General features: G+C 41.1%; 1 protein-coding gene across 1 annotated transcript in view; it reads right to left on the bottom strand.

Annotated features, from left to right (window-relative positions):
• The window catches only part of LOC137433197 (uncharacterized), a 726,873-nt gene that overhangs the window by 623,919 nt on the left and 88,305 nt on the right, over positions 1–14,649 (bottom strand). The window contains exon 3 of the mRNA XM_078784000.1: positions 6,694–6,858. Coding sequence (XP_078640126.1) covers positions 6,694–6,858 — 165 coding nt within the window. The remainder of the gene's footprint in view (positions 1–6,693; positions 6,859–14,649) is intronic.

Genomic DNA, 14,649 nt, shown 5'->3' with positions numbered 1-14,649 from the left:
AAGATATTCTGTCCTGCCAGGTGATGCCAAGAATCTTACGAAGGCATCGCATATGGAATTGGTCAAGGCGGTTGACATGGCGATGATAGGGTGTCCAAGATTTGCATCCGTACAGGAGTGTCGATAAGTTGAATGCACATTTTAATAAGTGAGCGAGTTCAATGCACATTGGAATTGACAATACTGCTTGGAGAAAGTCTGTGGACAGGAAGTGTTGTTGAAAGAAATGAGAATTGTATTCTCTGAGTGATGATCTGCACTGACAATCATCAAACAAGTACAAATGACTTTCAAAAACTTCAATGAATACATCATCATCATCATACGAAAATACACCATTTCTGTCTGATGAATATTTGATGCCAATACATTCTGTCGTTACTTATCCAATCTCAACCAAACTTGACAGGATGACCAAGGGTTACATAATGAAGGTTGTAGCACATTCATTTGCTCCCCTCCCCAAGGGGGTTTTCTCCCCCGAGCGGGTTTTCCCCACCATTGCTGTCAATGGGTTGCGTGTTGAGGTGTATATCCATATTAAGTTAGCTTTACCGTGGCGTTTTTCCAAAGCCGCTTCGAATAACAAAACTAACGATGATAGCGTAATAGCCGGCGAAGCCGGTGTTGTCAATGAACGCGTATGTATTATGTTGAAAAAACAGATTATGCTGGATCCCTTGGCTTGAGAATTTCGAAGCTTTGACGCACCAAATCGCTCAATGGAGGCCGCCATCTTGCGGATGCGGAAGTATGCATAACAAATTTGAAAAAGTTCCATCGGGGTTTGTTTCACCCGTCTTTGTTTGATTCACAATCTTATGCACCTCTAATTTGTAACTAAAATACTTTAAGACCAACCTCGGCCGCACGGGCCTGGTTATCTTAAATGAAAATCGTCACCAAACACCGGAACCAATGAGATTCGAGCATTTGAAAAAATATTTCAAAAACCAAATCACTCAATGGAGGCCGCCATCTTCTGGATGCGGAAGTATGCATAACAAAATTGCAAAAACTTCAATAGGAGTTTGTTTCACCCGTCTTTGTTTGATTCACAATCTTATGCACCTCTAATTTGTAATTAAAATACTTTAAGACCAACCTCGTTCCCTTGGCCCACAGGGGCCCTGGTTATCTTCAACGAAAATCGTCACCAAACACCGGAACCAATGAGATTCGAGCATTTGAAAAAATACTTCAAAAAAGCTTTTTACGCGTTTCGGAGGCTGAAAACGGCCTCAAATATTCTAAAGTTGACGAAGAATTATTTTTTAGAAATCTCGCGGCCATAGGGCATAGTTTTTCAGGGCCGGAAATATCATAAGTTGAGACGGAATTCACCGAATTAATCAAGAAGTAAATTTTATCAATTTTAATCTCATCCAGAATGCAAATGGTGTCATTTTAGGTCTGAATTTGCGAAATTTTGTGAGCTGACCAATCAGCGATCAGCTTATGTCAGCCAATCAGCGCCATCGATACGGTTTGATTAATGACAGTCACACATTGCCGTTGAAATGGCGCTATCGTCTGATCTGTCGGCACTGATCTTACTGCAAGCTAACTTCTTCTGGTGGAGGAGGCCGCAGTGCCTGGAGAGAACCAGTCCTGACAGCGACTGAAGTTATAAGACTACACACATACTGTGAATACGTATATTAAGCCCAGTTAAATTTTCTTAAAATAGGCCCAAAGCTAGCACATCACATACGTATAGTTACTTCCTTAAGCTTCTTGTGACATTTATTGTATGTAGGTATTGGGGAGGACTGTCTGCTCTTCTCTTTTACCAAGTCTTACCAGGTACGGTACCTACTACACCTACCTACTACCAACTACCCTAACTCACTGATGCCATCGTGATGGGTAAAATAGTGGCAAGCAGCTTTGGCTTCGCCGGCTCATTGCGGCTTTGCAGTCGGGTACTAGTATTTATGTTATTACAAAACAATATTAATACCAATAATATATCCCACCTCCCCAAGGGGTTTTTCCGGCGAGTCAACGTCTATAAATAGCTTATCATGGCATTTTCGTGGGAGCAACCGCCTCTACCAGAAGTAATGAACATTACTGAGCAGTAATGAATATTATGAACCACAAACACGTATGATTAGCTTTTTAAACAGTCGCTCATGCTGTTTATAACACTAAATGAAGAAATTTGGAGGAATCCAGACATGCTTGAGGTAAGTTTTACTTACAGAACTGAGCCAAGATCTACGGTACTCTAGGTACCCCATAAGTGTTGGGTTAATAACATGACCCTTCCTGGTGCTAAAGTGGCGTTTTTCATCGTGAACTTTTGAAACTCGCTCCTTCTGTTTAACATGAAACTGAAAGGGAGGAAGCCAGGGGTGTGCTCATTTACCAAGCAGCTAGCTAGCGCTTGCCAAGCCAGCCATTCCTTAACGGTTTTGAATGGAGTGCTTGCTCGAATGCTTAAACGACTTGACGATCTCTCCACAAGAAACTTGGTAAATGAACACACACCCAATGTTCTTGAGACCAGACCATAGATCGACTGTAATCTATATACCCCAAAGAGGAATGACCCTTTCTGCCCCTACCATAGTTAGCGGGTGTACTCGTTCTCGAAATTATTCAAATTTGCCAAAATTCAAATTAGCAACAAGCATTCTATTATTAAATATATTTTTAGTTTGAGTTTGCAAAATATACTGCATGCAAAATCCATATCAACTATTGTTCATCGGAAAGGTGTATTTGATACCAAAGTCACTGAAGTTACACATGGTGGTGAAATGTGGGATGACCACTGTTTAATTGATGGTACAGAGATAGCAAACTTGCCTTCGAGCTGTCTACTCTGGGTTTCAATCCTGACCTGAATATAAACTGTCGGACTAATGCTTCACAGACAGGGAATTGCAACACAAAGTGTGACATCCCTCACATGGACGTTAAACTGGGGTGTCCCATTTCCCAGCATTATCTGGTAGATATTAAATAACCCACTGTGGCTTTCCTGAAGAGTAGATGAGTTATTGCTGGAATCCCAGCAACATTCAAAATGATTGTCCTGTCTACCACTGAGAAGCCAAAATCAAACCACTAAGTGTCGTCTTTGAGTAGAGCTGCTTTGGCGGTACTGAACCTATTGTTGCGGTTTTTAGAACCTTCACATGTAAATTTAGTAGTAAATTCCCTTATAAATGAACCCTGTGTACATTTCCCCTTAATTGGCTGTTAATTGAAATAATTGCACCGTAGTTAGTCCACATTGCAACACATAGCGAATCATAGGCCCTTTTCATAGTTATATCATTAGTATGTGTTTCAGGTAAGGCTGTGTTTCCAATAGTCGACTCTACGTTGCATCAATGAAATGAGATAGATCCCTTTCAATATCCCCAATGGCCTCCTAAAATGTGCCAGTAAGTTGCATGGGGCTGTGTTTACTGGCTCCACATCGCGCCAAAACTCCATTGCCCACGAGGCCAGGATCGGAGAGGAAGGGCATGGCCCCACCTCGTCATCAAAGGTGGAGCAAGAGAGCCCCTGGCGACCAACCAGGAATCGGTGGGCATGGCTTGGTAGAGCGTGGCAAGAAAGATCTGGCAAGTTCGAGAAAGTTCCACGGGGGTGGATATAAAAACCCTTGGCACGAGGCCACCAGAGGATGAGCGAGGAGAGGCGGCAGATGAGCGAGGAGAGGGGCAGATGAGCTTCAGAGGTGGATGACCAAGGAGCACCGAAAGACGCATAAGAAGGCAGGAGAGACCAAGCTGTGAAAAGCCCCGAGACGCTGCTTCGAGCAGCCCTGCCGCATGAAGCTCTGACGCGCTGCTGCAAGCAGCCCGGCTGTGAGAACCTGAGTGCGCGGAGTCGGCTGCCGCTCGCTTCCAGCCCTGCCGTTCTGCACGGACCCTTCTCATCCTTCGTCCAGCCATTCCTGCCTGCAATCCCCTTTTGTATACGTGAGTTTGTTCTGTTTGTCTTGTCCCTGGGAATAAGTAAGCTTGTATAAGGATCTGCACTGTGTCTTCTTCTTCTTCTGTAAATTACTTTCGTTTCTTTCTTTGGTTTTGTATAGTAATTAATAAATACCTGTTCCTCCTTATTCTTTGGTTTTCATTCTCGTCCGATCGTCTTCGTGTTTTCCCTATTGAATATCTGTGGCACGATTTTGGCAGAACCGCTTACAATCGGGTTTTAGTCAATTGCTAACCGCTCGGATTCCGGATTGCTAAACCGCTCGGCAAACTCCATCTTGTCCGGGATTTGAGCGGTACTTGTCTCCCTGTTTTGCGGAGGGATTGATAAAGGTATTCGGGCTAATACCTGGACCAATAACCCTGATCAATCCCACCCCGCAAAAGAGCGTTACAAGTACCAGGACCTGTCGACGGCCAGCTTAACAAGACAAGGGGTTTAACCCCCCCCTTGCTAACGGGAGTGCCGTCCCCCGGATCCGTAACACTATCTTTGGGCAGAGCAGCACTGAAAGATCCCACGCTCTTCCATAGATGAGATCTTGTTTAAAAAGGTCTTTAATGTTCATGTACTGCACAACTGACTCGAATTCCTACATGATTGTCCTTCATAGACGAAGGCTGCCGTTTACATGTGAAGTGCGAAGATCCTGAGGCCACACTTTATAGCTGCGTGAAAATTCAACCTCAGGCTGGACATCTCAGAAGTGAGTGCACATATCTATAGGCCATCCTTCCATCCTAAAGCTTGCTGTACATCCCTTATAAATGATATATCAAGTCTTCTGTGATGCATTTTCCTTGTGTTGACTCTGCATGGTTTTATGACAATAATTGAAGTGCATCAGAATCTGCCCAAGAACGAAACCTAGAACCAGACAACACAGAGCGGAGTCCACTCCAAAGTAAACTATTCCACAAGGCCCAACATAATATTTATTACCTCCGCCACTAAAAGTGGATGGAGGTTATGTTTTCAGTCTGTTTGTCTGTCTGTTTGTTTGTTTGTGAACAAAATATCTCAAAAAGTTGTGGACGGATTCAGACGACATTTGGCAGAGATGTAGCGTATGTGACAAGGACGAAATGATTAGATTTTGGTGAAGATCTGAATATGGATTCGGATCCGGCTACTAGAATTTTTAAAGTGATTCTTCACCATTGGGAGAAAGGGCCAAAAACGGTACATAGCAGGATATCTCAAAAAGTTGTGGACGGATTTGGACGAAACCGAGTGGACCGGTTGTGTGTGTGACAAGGACAAATATATTCGATTTTGGTGAAGATCTGAATATGGATTCGGATATGAGAATTATTTAATTTGTAAGTGATTCTTCACCATTGGGAGATCGGGCCAAAAACGATACATTGCGGGATATCTCAAAAAGTTATGGATGGATTTGGACGAAACATGTTGGACAGATTGTGTGTGAGACAAGGAAGAATCGATTAGATTTTGGTGAGGATTTGAATATGGATTCGGATATGATAATTATTTAATTTGTAAGTGATTCTTCACCATTGGGAGATATGGCCAAAAACGATACATTGCGGGATATCTCAAAAAGTTATGGATGGATTTGGACGAAACATGTTGGACAGATTGTGTGTGAGACAAGGAAGAATAGATTAGATTTTGGTGAGGATTTGAATATGGATTCGGATATGAGAATTATTTAATTTGTAAGTGATTCTTCACCATTGGGAGATATGGCCAAAAACGATACATTGCGGGATATCTCAAAAAGTTATGGATGGATTTGGACGAAACATGTTGGACAGATTGTGTGTGAGACAACGAAGAATCGAAAAGATTTTGGTGAAGATCTGAATATGGATTTGGATATGAGAATTATTTAATTTTTTCAAAGTGATTCTTCACCATTGAGTGATATGGCCAACCAGGCGGAGGTGTGCTCTCTACTGAGTGTCGTTCCCGTTTTATTCTCTGATATTTCTTCTTAGGTCGTCGACAAACACAGCTTACGTACAAGACACCACGTTTATATCTTTTATATATACCCAGTTATGGGGGGGGGGGGGGGGGAGCCTGGTTATGGCCGGCTGTGTGAGCTCTTCCTGGCGGTGGTTTCGGGATGTGTTGGACATTGAAAAGTTATGGAGTTATCGGCCTCACTGTGGTTACCTTTTGTGTGCGGGCCGGCGGCAGCACTGCCTGACTGCCCAGACTCTAAAGTACCAAAACCCAAAATGTAAGGCCTATCGGTGCTACAGTTTAGCCATGAAGGAGTAATTAACAAACACACAAAGAAATGCACAAACACTTGAAATCATTTATAACATTTCAGCAGCATAACTGCATAAGTTATTCAGAAATCATGCAACCAGCAGACAAGTGATGCAGACAAGAGAGCAAAGAGAAAGACAAAGCAGAAACTCTTACCACAGATTAGAAAGAATAATGGCAAAGAGAAAATGTGAAAGTATAAATTCAAGAATCAGTTTTGGACATGTGCTTCAGCCTTAATCACCAAGCTTTAAGCTTTATCTTTAAGCTTCATTTTTAAAAAAGCTTTAAGCTTTAAGGTTTAAGAGAAGCTTTATAGTCACCAAGAAAGACAGCCCCTGAGTTTGTGCTTTAAAAAGAGAAAAATAAAGAGAGAAATGAGGGGGGAGCGAGAGGGTTGGGGAAAGACGAAGACATATTTTCATGAGCTTGTGAAATGTTTATCAAAAGCACCATTAAACCCACAGCAATGGTGGTGGAACTCACTCGGGTAAAGCTGTCTGGTTGGAGCACTGAGTTGAACATTCCTGAGCCGATACGAGATGTCCCCCTGCTCCGAATCCTTGCGCACTCGGCAGATGCCCGACGTCCTGATGATACCCTCAGCTACACCGTAAAGGTCCAGCTGTTCCAGAATATCCACTGTTTCCACTGACACAGCAAAGCAACACCAACAATTTAGTACATTTTAATCCATTGCAAAAAAAACCCAAAAACACCAAACCATAAAATACCAGGCAGCCAGGTTATTTGTTACAAGCAATGGCAAAGGTGTCAGTAAATTAGGACTCAATGACAAGGTGTAGATCGCTATGGCATGGAGAGCAGACCGAGAACAGCATGCACATTACCCCGTCCCTGAAGACCACTAATAAGACAGCTGCGCTTTTATTGACAGCACAGGAGGGACGCAGCAATGCTCTTAAGCTTCGCTTCGCTTCCTGAAGATGAGCATCCACATTCTTAAAACTGCTGCCGTAGACGCCAGGTCATCACTGTTCCCCATTATGGACTTAACTTATGTATTATGTGGTTTAACCGTTACATATATGGATTGTTCCCTCGCACCGACAAGAAAACTCCAAAAATGAGGAAAATACATTGCGTTCATTCTCATCTCAAAACATCCAACAAAAACTAAGGTACCATTACAAATTGACAATGAAAGGAAGAATATAATTTGGCCAGGATATCGAAATATACTGAAAATTTCCTATTCTTTTTGATGATCAACTTCCATAAATTTCCAGAGTTGGATTCCTGACCTGACTGTCCTTCTCTTTTTGACGATCAACTTCCATAAAGTTCCAGGGTTTGATTCCTGACGTGACTTTCCTACTCTTTTTGATGATCAACTTCCATAAAGTTACAGGGTTTGATTCCTGACCTGAATTTCATACTCATTTTGATGATCAACTTCCATAAAGTTCCAGGGTTTGATTCCTGACCTGGCTTTTCTACTCTTTTTGATGATCAACTTCCATAATTTGCCAGGGTTTGATTCCTGACCTGACTTTCCTTCTCTTTTTGATGATCAACTTCCATAAAATTCCAGAGTTTGATTCCTGACCTGACTTTCCTTCTCTTTTTGATGATCAACTTCCATAAAATTCCAGAGTTTGATTCCTGACCTGACTTTCCTTCTCTTTTTGATGATCAACTTCCATAAATTTCCAGAGTTGGATTCCTGACCTGACTTTCCTACTCTTTTTGATGATCAACTTCCATAAATTTCCAGGGTTTGATTCCTGACCTGACTTTCCTATTCTTTTTGATGATCAACTTCCATAAAGCTACAGGGTTTGATTCCTGACCTGACTTTCCTACTCTTTTTGATGATCAACTTCCATAAAGTTCCAGGGTTTGATTCCTGATGTGACTTTCCTACTCTTTTTGATGATCAACTTCCATAAAGTTCCAGAGTTTGATTCCTGACCTGACTTTCCTTCTCTTTTTGATGATCAACTTCCATAAATTTCCAGGGTTTGATTCCTGACCTGACTTTCCTACTCTTTTTGATGATCAACTTCCATAAAGTTCCAGAGTTTGATTCCTGACCTGACTTTCCTTCTCTTTTTGATGATCAACTTCCATAAATTTCCAGGGTTTGATTCCTGACCTGACTTTCCTACTCTTTTTGATGATCAACTTCCATAAATTTCCAGAGTTGGATTCCTGACCTGACTGTCCTTCTCTTTTTGATGATCAACTTCCATAAAGTTCCAGGGTTTGATTCCTGACGTGACTTTCCTACTCTTTTTGATGATCAACTTCCATAAAGTTCCAGAGTTTGATTCCTGACCTGACTTTCCTTCTCTTTTTGATGATCAACTTCCATAAAGTTCCAGGGTTTGATTCCTGACCTGGCTTTCCTACTCTTTTTGATGATCAACTTCCATAAATTTCCAGGGTTTGATTCCTGACGTGACTTTCCTACTCTTTTTGATGATCAACTTCCATAAATTTCCAGGGTTTGATTCCTGACCGGACTTTCCTACTCTTTTTGATGATCAACTTCCATAAATTTCCAGGGTTTGATTCCTGACCTGACTTTTCTACTCTTTTTGATGATCAACTTCCATAAATCTCCAGAGTTGGATTCCTGACATGACTTTCCTATTCTTTTTGATGATCAACTTCCATAAATTTCCAGGGTTTGATTCCTGACCTGACTTTCCTACTCTTTTTGATGATCAACTTCCATAAATTTCCAGGATTTGATTCCTGACCTGACGTTCCTACTCTTTTTGATGATCAACTTCCATAAATTTCCAAAGTTGGATTCATGACCTGACTTTCCTATTCTTTTTTATGATCAACTTCCATAAATTTCCAGGGTTTGATTCCTGCCTGGACTTTCCTCCTCTTTTTGATGATCAACCCATAAATTTCCAGGGTTTAATTCCTGACCGGACTTTCCTACTCTTTTTGATGATCAACTTCCATAAAGTTCCAGAGTTGAATTCCTGACCTGACTTTCCTACTCTTTTTGATGATCAACTTCCATAAATTTCCAGGGTTTGATTCCTGACCTGACTTTCCTACTCTTTTTGATGATCAACTTCCATAAATTTCCAGAGTTGGATTCCTGACCTGACTGTCCTTCTCTTTTTGATGATCAACTTCCATAAAGTTCCAGGGTTTGATTCCTGACGTGACTTTCCTACTCTTTTTGATGATCAACTTCCATAAAGTTCCAGAGTTTGATTCCTGACCCGACTTTCCTTCTCTTTTTGATGATCAACTTCCATAAAGTTCCAGGGTTTGATTCCTGACCTGGCTTTCCTACTCTTTTTGATGATCAACTTCCATAAATTTCCAGGGTTTGATTCCTGACGTGACTTTCCTACTCTTTTTGATGATCAACTTCCATAAATTTCCAGGGTTTGATTCCTGACCGGACTTTCCTACTCTTTTTGATGATCAACTTCCATAAATTTCCAGGGTTTGATTCCTGACCTGACTTTTCTACTCTTTTTGATGATCAACTTCCATAAATCTCCAGAGTTGGATTCCTGACCTGACTTTCCTATTCTTTTTGATGATCAACTTCCATAAATTTCCAGGGTTTGATTCCTGACCTGACTTTCCTACTCTTTTTGATGATCAACTTCCATAAATTTCCAGGATTTGATTCCTGACCTGACGTTCCTACTCTTTTTGATGATCAACTTCCATAAATTTCCAAAGTTGGATTCCTGACCTGACTTTCCTATTCTTTTTTATGATCAACTTCCATAAATTTCCAGGGTTTGATTCCTGCCTGGACTTTCCTCCTCTTTTTGATGATCAACCCATAAATTTCCAGGGTTTAATTCCTGACCGGACTTTCCTACTCTTTTTGATGATCAACTTCCATAAAGTTCCAGAGTTGAATTCCTGACCTGACTTTCCTACTCTTTTTGATGATCAACTTCCATAAAGTTACAGGGTTTGATTCCTGATGTGACTTTCCTACTCTTTTTGATGATCAACTTCCATAAAGTTCCAGGGTTTAATTCCTGACCTGACTTTCCTACTCTTTTTGATGATCAACTTCCATAAAGTTCCAGGGTTTGATTCCTGACCTGACTTTCCTTCTCTTTTTGATGATCAACTTCCATAAATTTCCAGGGTTTGATTCCTGACCTGGCTTTCATACTCTTTTTGATGATCAACTTCCATAAATTTCCAGGGTTTGATTCCTGACCTGGCTTTCCTATTCTTTTTGATGATCAACTTCCATAAAGTTCCAGGGTTTAATTCCTGACCTGACTTTCCTACTCTTTTTGATGATCAACTTCCATAAACTTCCAGGGTTTGATTCCTGACCTGTCTTCCTACTCTTTTTGATGATCAACTTCCATAAACTTCCAGGGTTTGATTCCTGACCTGTCTTTCCTACTCTTTTTGATGATCAACTTCCGTAAAGTTCCAGAATTGGATTCCTGAAATGACTTTCCTACTATTTTTGATGATCAACTTCCATAAAGTTCCAGAGTTGGATTCCTGACCTGACTTTCCTCCTCTTTTTGATGATCAACTTCCATAAAGTTCCAGAGTTTGATTCCTGACCTGGCTTTCCTACTCTTTTTGATGATCAACTTCCATAAATTTCCAGGGTTTGATTCCTGACCTGACTTTGCTATTCTTTTTGATGATCAACTTCCATAAAGTTACAGGGTTTGATTCCTGACCTGACTTTCCGACTCTTTTTGATGATCAACTTCCATAAAGTTACAGGGTTTAATTCCTGACCTGACTTTCCTTCTCTTTTTGATGATTAACTTACATAAAGTTCCAGAGTTTAATTCCTGACCTGACTTTCCTTCTCTTTTTGATGATTAACTTACATAAAGTTCCAGAGTTGGATTCCTGACCTGACTTTCCTCCTCTTTTTGATGATCAACTTCCATAAAGTTCCAGAGTTTGATTCCTGACCTGGCTTTCCTACTCTTTTTGATGATCAACTTCCATAAATTTCCAGGGTTTGATTCCTGACCTGACTTTGCTATTCTTTTTGATGATCAACTTCCATAAAGTTACAGGGTTTGATTCCTGACCTGACTTTCCAACTCTTTTTGATGATCAACTTCCATAAAGTTACAGGGTTTAATTCCTGACCTGACTTTCCTTCTCTTTTTGATGATTAACTTACATAAAGTTCCAGAGTTTAATTCCTGACCTGACTTTCCTACTCTTTTTGATGATCAACTTCCATAAATTTCCAGGGTTTGATTCCTGACTGGACTTTCCTACTCTTTTTGATGATCAACTTCCATAAATTTCCAGGGTTTGATTCCTGACCTGACTTTGCTCTTCTTTTTGATGATCAACTTCCATAAAGTTACAGGGTTTGATTCCTGACCTGACTTTCCGACTCTTTTTGATGATCAACTTCCATAAAGTTACAGGGTTTGATTCCTGACCTGACTTTACTTCTCTTTTTGATGATCAACTTCCATAAATTTCCAGAGTTGGATTCCTGACCTGGCTTTCCTACTCTTTTTGATGATCAACTTCCATAAATTTCCAGGATTTGATTCCTGACCTGACCTTCCTACTCTTTTTGATGACCAACTTCCATAAATTTCCAGAGTTGGATTCCTGACATGACTTTCCTACTCTTTTTGATGATCAACTTCCATAAATTTCCAGGGTTTGATTCCTGACCTGACTTTCCTACTCTTTTTGATGATCAACTTCCATAAATTTCCCGAGTTGGATTCCTGACCTGGCTTTCCTACTCTTTTTGATGATCAACTTCCATAAATTTCCAGGGTTTGATTCCTGACCGGACTTTCCTCCTCTTTTTGATGATCAACTTCCATAAATTTCCAGGGTTTGATTCTTGACCTGACTTTCCTACTCTTTTTGATGATCAACTTCCATAAATCTCCAGAGTTGGATTCCTGACCTGACTTTCCTATTCTTTTTGATGATCAACTTCCATAAATTTCCAGGGTTTGATTCCTGAACGGACTTTCCTCCTCTTTTTGATGAGCAACTTCCATAAATTTCCAGGGTTTGATTCCTGACCGAACTTTCCTACTCTTTTTGATGATCAACTTCCATAAAGTTCCAGAGTTTGATTCCTGACCTGGCTTTCATACTCTTTTTGATGATCAACTTCCATAAAGTTCCAGAGTTGGATTCCTGACGTGACTTTCCTACTCTTTTTGATGATCAACTTCCATAAAGTTCCAGAGTTTGATTCCTGACCTGGCTTTCCTACTCTTTTTGATGATCAACTTCCATAAATTTCCAGGGTTTGATTCCTGACCTGACTTTCCTATTCTTTTTGATGATCAACTTCCATAAAGTTACGGGGTTTGATTCCTGACCTGACTTTCCTACTCTTTTTGATGATTAACTTCCATAACGTTCCAGAGTTGGATTCCTGACCTGACAATAAGCTGCTGGATTAGTGCTTCACTTGTTTGGTGAAGAGAACCCTAAGTGAGTGCTAGCAGATGGAGCAGGTGGCACAAAGGTTAACATACCTAACAGAAATAAAAACATGTAAGATCCCTGTTAAGCTTTATCAGTTTATTGAATTGTATCCCAAAGTAATGATAACAACAACAACAACAACAACAACATGCATTTTAAGGCCATTTTCCCTGCTAGAGCGGGGGTTAGCCTTGCGGTCCCCATGACAATCTTCTCCATTTTCCCCTATTTTCTGCATCTCCCCTTGTTAACCCCCTTGCCCGCATTTCTTCTTCCACCATCTTTAGCCAAGTCTTTCTTGGTCTTCCCCGTCCTCTGCTTCCTTCTTCATTAATTTCCATCACTCTTCTCAACCAGTCACTTTCATCCTTCCTCAACACATGACCAAACCATCTCAACGTGTTCCTCTTCACAGCATCAATCACAGGCTCTTCCAAAAGTAATGATACAATAATTAAAATAAATAAATAGAAACCGTGAAATAAAAACGAACCAGAAATAAAAACGAACACTAATTTATGAACCAGAAACAGGTGTACCTCGTGTTACAGAGTACAGAACACATATTACAGTCCAAAGTGTCATGGAATGTTTGGTATGTTAAGTATATAATATGGCAAATTTCAGGATAAGAGGCCTGAAATAGTATACTGTATAATAAAATGGGTTCAAGTGTTCACTTTAGCTGTGTGATCTAAATTAAAGGAGATAGCGGGACGTTCGGACCGACTGAATCGATTCACAGTTTGGAATCGCAGTTTGTTTATTAAAGGTGCTCTAAGGTACGACCTTAAGCAGATAGGATGACCTCAAGGTACGTACACTCACCTCCAAGCTGTCTAGCTTGGGTTTGAATCCCGACCCAGTTATAAACTATCACCCTTGTGTTTCACAGACTGGGTAAACCATCAATGTGTGCGCTGTCTCTCCGATACACATTAAACTGGGCATCCCATCTCCTGACATTTGTTGGTGAATGTTAAAGATTCCACCCCATGGTGTCCCGAAGAGTCGGTGAGCTATCACCGGAACCCTGGACAAATTACAAATTCCTGCCCGAACTACTACTGGGAAAGCAATGACAAACCACCCAGTATAACCATTGCTCAGGTAGCTGCTTTGGCGAGACAGATGCTCTGTAACGAGTGTTGTAAATCAGATATCAAAATAAAATTACAACTGAATAGCAAAAGCAAAAAAAAAAACAACTGAAAAGGAAATTAAATCCGTTTAAAAAGGATAAACATATACATGTAGAAAGGGAAGGGGAGTGGGATGTGAGAGAGTGGGGGAGACAGAGGAATGGGGGAGACAGAGGTGTGGTGGAGAGAGAGTGGGGGAGACAGGGGAGCGGCAGAGAGAGGAGGGAGGGGGAGTGGGTTAGGGAGAGGGAAGTGGGGAAGGGACAGGGCAGTGCAGTGAGGGAGAGGAGTGGGGGAGACAGGGTGTGGGGGAGAGGGAGGGTGGAGGAGAGAGTGGGGAGGGCGAGAGAGGAGGGGGATACTGTTGCTAGCTTTTCCCGTCACTTGCGAGGGCCAATCTACCTAGTGGTCATATATTTGGGTATTGAGCTGATTCCTTCCTTGGTTATGTGCAAACTCATATGAGCCTGCAGGTTTCCATTCATGCTTTTCCATCTGCACTAGCTTATGAAACCTGGAGAAATTTAGGAACGTATGTTTGTCATTCAAAACACATGATGTTCGCGAGCATCAAAGTACGCTTCCAGTGATCATTTTTCATTTTGTTCAATGATTTATTGTTGAAAACCTAAAATATAATCATCCTGGTTGGACTCGGCCAGGAGGTTAAGCTATGTATTCCACTTTGGAAAACGGCATGACTTTCCGGTACACCTAATATTTAACCCCCTATGTCAATACTTTGTAGAAGTGCTTTTGGCAGCAATTGTAGCTCCGAGTGTTCTTGGGTATGTCTGTATCAGCTTTGCACATCTGGATTTGGGGAGTTTCTCCATTCTTCCTTGCAGACTTATTCAAGCTCTGCCAA

This window comes from Myxine glutinosa, chromosome 8 (genome assembly GCF_964187855.1).
Source record: "Myxine glutinosa chromosome 8, kmMyxGlut1.1, whole genome shotgun sequence".
Taxonomy (NCBI): Eukaryota; Metazoa; Chordata; class Myxini; order Myxiniformes; family Myxinidae; genus Myxine; species Myxine glutinosa.
Note: the sequence above shows the minus strand (reverse complement) of the source record. Positions and strands in the feature narration are given on the sequence as shown.